Raw genomic sequence first — 4,734 nt, forward strand, 5'->3', positions numbered from 1 at the left:
CAGTACAAATCGGCAATTTCATACTTTAACCCCTATTATTTCTCTTTAAGGATTGCAGAGAACTTGCAAAATTTTGGTTTTCAACTGAAACCCTATTGTTATTAAAATCACATTTGTCCCAAAATTTGAAAATTGCCCAGAGGTCTAACAGTCTGTCAGTCGCCATCGGGCGCTTGTTAATGTCGGATCTGTGTCAAATTTTCTAAAAATTATTATTTTATTCATATAATAATTTTCAGCGCTTTGGCGCTTGGGGCGCCCCCCACACCTCACGTCCTAAAATGTAGGCTCACGTTGAAATACCTCGCTTTAATTAAAACGTTTTAAAAATGTATTCTGCGATTGTTGCATAAGATGCGCCAGATATACAGGGGACTTGAATTGTCATTCCTCTCCTTTCGTGCTTATCGTTATGTACTATAATGTATATAGGGTACTTTAATTCGTATATACAGCGATTATGGCACAAGTGAGGCTTCTTCCGTACTGATCCTCGTGTGGTAGGTCCCGCTGCGGAGTGAGGGCGGCCAAATGTTAAAACACGCATGTACCGGTCATTACGATGTGCTCTCCGAGGTCAGCTATTTTTGTTATGAGGTTTTTTTAATAAAATGTAAGTGCGTATTTGACCTCCATCTCACCTGATTGGAAAGGGACGATGAGGTCGACGACGTAGCATGCACACTTAAATACTGCCTATTCACTTTCACCTTGAACAGGCTAAAGTTATAGCGTTCAGGGTACAAGTCTGCATGCAGAGAATTTCACTCCTTTGCCTTTCACCATATAAACGTAGAAGCGAAACGCTTCGCACGAATCTTTGGGATATCCACAACATAGGGGTAGAACCACTTCCTACGTCTAGTCCCACGATGATAAAATGGGGAAAGCAGAATTAAATCATGCAATTCCATCGCACTATCTCCGTGATAATATGTCCTGTAGAATACCGATAAGCAGATAACTTTACAGCGGTGTTCAAGGCTCGGTAGCTTTGCCTCCACTAAATCCGTGTCGCCTATAAGCCTTTTTTGACCAGTTGGTTTTTAGCAGAACCATCCCATAGGTGGCAGCAGTAAGTACTCTATGACTGGACTTGTGCTTGGTACAGTTGCAGCAACTATCTCAGTGCGAAGTATCGCCTCACCTTGGAAATGATGTTAAGCTTCATAGCCGCATATTTGGCCATGATTCGTTTTTTGCTGGTGGCTGCGTCACTATTACCAGTGGTAAAGATCATCATTATTGTCAAACGCATGGGCACGGATTTTCTTAGGAGAGGGTTTATTCCATTGTCCGCCACGCTGGTCCAATATGGATTGGGGAATTCGTTTTCTAGGGGTTGTTAATCTTCTGCGATATGTATGTTACATTGCGATGTTTTTCCATGTATTGCTACTAAACATTCAAAATGTAATAACTTATGAATGAAAGTCATATGGACGGTTACCTATTAGTAGTTCGAAATGACATTTCCAGAAATAACGTTTGGTCGAAATTTTATAACCTCGAAAGTGATTTTGAGAGGAAAATGTTTTTTCTTTTAAACGTAACTTAATAGGTTAAGTTACGTTTAAGTAGGTTAGGTTAGGTTAGGACCTAACCGAATCGAATCGTGTCTTTGCGATAAACATTCAACATATCCTGAAAGAACGACTGTTTCGTTATAATTCGGTTTTTGGTGTTATGAAAATTCGAACAAACTTATTTCGGACAAAAAAACTTTCGAGTTTGTGACAGGTTACCCACACGGCCGTACCGTCACAGGGTTTCGAATTATCGACCTCATAATTGAGAAACAATCGTTTTCCCACTGAACAACTATAATCACATAGTAATACTTATAACTGCCTTACACTGAGTAACTACTCTACGTATATCTATATGTCGGAGCCAGTTTTCACTTCCAAACGTAATGTAACAGAATTCGGTTCATTATGTACGGGATTTTTTTAAATTTCAATTGACGGGACGAATAAGTCGTGTGCCTGGTGATAAGCTACACGCCTGTCCATAACAGTTGCAGTGCTACTTAAAGCTTTAAATCGCAAGGATCTGAGGGGTACTTTCACTGCGCCCGTCACCCTGAGACATAAGTTGAGAAGACTTCTCAAGTTACCAGCACCTTTATTCTCCAAAAACTGAAACGCTTGGCGGCAGTAATAGGTAAACTGGCAGTACTTACCTAGACCAGTTCTTTCACAAGGAGTGAACTCTAACTCTACTGCTACAAAAATTTAATGTGCTTTGTAAAGGGATAAGTCTTAGCTAATATTATTACGTGTTGCTTTGTAATTATTAGAGAAACGCTTTACTAAACTATCTACGAATCGTACTAACTAGCTCGATCATGATTTCTCTGCTTGCAAATGTTACGTCAGTTTGACAGGTCAAATTGGGTGAGGTCGCAGAGGCGCTGGTGTCGTTTGAATCTGACGGTCGTTGGCAGGGTTGCCATATGAAAATAAGGAGTGAAGTTGATGGCCAATGCGTTATAAACGAGCGCGGATTGACAATTTTGTGAAAGTTACTTGGAAAGTAAACACCGAGCGCGGCTGCTCCCTGTGAATTTCGCCGTGACATTTAAAATCTGTTTTAACCTGGTCCGTCTTATGCACTTAAGAACTTATTACGTGAAAAGTGGATAAACGAATGAAATAGAATCACCTGACGTTGTATTTTATTACCGACTTAACGAGTTGATAAGAGTTAATAGACCAATCAGATTATCAAATAATTCCTGACTAAACTTCAAGGAAGTAATACACATAGAGCAGATGATTTCTGCATTTGAAACCTTGAAATTGTTATATTGTATTTAGTTTTATATTTTTGATGTGTAATTAGCAATTACTTTATTAGAGTACTCGTAGTGCATTTAGAAGAAAAGTTTTGTGTGTAGTAAGAAACTTTTTGGTTCCTGATTTTTAAATGTTCCGGGGTTTCAGAGTGTGGTATTAACTGATCTATGTGCATTACTTGAACTTTAGGTAAATATACAGTGCCTGTTTCGGTTTCTGATAATAAGTATTTTGATGTTACAGGACTATCAAACGAAGTCATTAACTATTACTTACTGTCGCTTGCGGTGGCGGATCTCTTCTGTGGTTTGTTCGTGGTGCCGCTGTCCGTGTACCCGGCCATTACCGGTCGCTGGATGTTCGGCGACCTGATGTGCCGGTTGGTCGGTTACCTGGAGGTCACCCTGTGGTCTATCTCCGTGTACACCTTCATGTGGATCTCGGTTGACCGCTATCTCGCTGTCCGGAAACCTCTCCGATATGAGACGGTTAGTTTAACGGTAGATATCTTTTTTCTTCAGCTACCTCACCATTGTGCAATTTTTTTAATAGTTACACCTATAAAATTTTAAGATACATTTTCAGGTTACTCTTTAGCTAGTGCTTGATTTCTCGTTTAGAAATTTATCTAATACCGACTGCTTTTGTGTACGATTGCAGTTTGTAGCTGTTTTTCTATTTTCCCTTTTCTTCCCTAAAACTTTTTTTAATTAGAAGTTACGGTGGATTTTTTAAATTTGTTGCACAATGTTAACCACACCTTCGGAGAGACTTTATTACTAAGCACTGTGCTTGTGCGCAGGTGCAAACCAGAACTCGAAGTCAATGTTGGATGATATTCACTTGGATCTCAGCTGCTATGCTATGTTGCCCACCGTTGCTCGGCTACAAAAAGGAAGCAAACTTCGACAAGGAGACCTTTATCTGCATGCTAGACTGGGGCTCCACTTACGCTTACACAGCCACACTAGCTATTCTCGTCCTAGGCCCGAGTGTGATATCTATCGTATATAATTATTATTATATATTTGCTATGAAACGGAAGTTGACCAGCGGTGTGCCAATTCACGACAAAGAATACGCAACTGCTCTTGCTGAGAATCTGTCCAATCCCAGCCATTGCATGAGTTTTCTCTTAGTGACCATTTTTTGGCTCAGCTGGGCCCCTTACGCCGGGGTTAGACTCTATGAATACATCACGCGTGAGGAATTAAAGATCCCAATGTTGCACTTTGGCGTCGTCTGGGTTGGAATATTGAATTCATTTTGGAAGATTGTCATTTTGATCTCGCTAAGTCCTCAGTTCAGGCTTGCGCTTAGAATTTTGTGCCTCACAGCGTGCTGTTGCACCAAAGGACGTCTGCAAGCCGAATTGATTGGCTTAGATAACGATGACTGAACTTACATCTTATTATGTTATCGAGGTTACAGAAGTATATTCACTACAATGCATTTCTAAACGTTGTTACTTACCGTCACGTAGAAAGAATTTATGCATGTGTTAAACTAGTTTCTATGTGAAATTCTAATATTAATATATTATAAAACTGCGTGTTTAATTCCATAAATTCTAATTACTAAAGAAAAGTGATGTGGTTTTAAAAAAAATAAACTTATATTCCATTCCTAAATGTGAACTAATTGTAAGCAAAATATATTTATTGTAAATAGAAATTACAAATCAAATACTATTTATTAGGCACATAAGCAAAGCAAAAAAATTATTTATTAGTTTTAACATTCCAAAGCAAGTATAATAATCACATTAGAATAGGCACGTAGGCAATAGCAACTGTGTGTTACAAATTTTTAGCGAAAATATAGAGTGTTGATCTTGAATAGAACAAATCGCGTTTAAAACCAAACACTGTCGTAACTCAAAATTGTGGGATTGAGAAAACATGATCGGAAAGTTACAAAAAATACTGAATAA

At 38.8% G+C, this 4,734-nt stretch overlaps 1 protein-coding gene across 1 annotated transcript in view; it reads left to right on the forward strand.

Annotated features, from left to right (window-relative positions):
* LOC113237280 (G-protein coupled receptor 52-like) overlaps positions 1-4,273 on the forward strand; it is a 95,161-nt gene extending 90,888 nt beyond the window's left edge. Inside the window, exons 2-3 of the mRNA XM_026473670.1 lie at positions 2,991-3,289; positions 3,604-4,273. Of these exons, the coding sequence (XP_026329455.1) occupies positions 2,991-3,289; positions 3,604-4,200 (896 nt within the window). The 3' untranslated portion in view covers positions 4,201-4,273. The remainder of the gene's footprint in view (positions 1-2,990; positions 3,290-3,603) is intronic.
* Positions 4,274-4,734: the final 461 nt, after the last annotated feature.

Source organism: Hyposmocoma kahamanoa, unplaced genomic scaffold (genome assembly GCF_003589595.1).
Source record: "Hyposmocoma kahamanoa isolate Upper Pololo Valley unplaced genomic scaffold, ASM358959v1 93, whole genome shotgun sequence".
NCBI lineage: Eukaryota > Metazoa > Arthropoda > Insecta > Lepidoptera > Cosmopterigidae > Hyposmocoma > Hyposmocoma kahamanoa.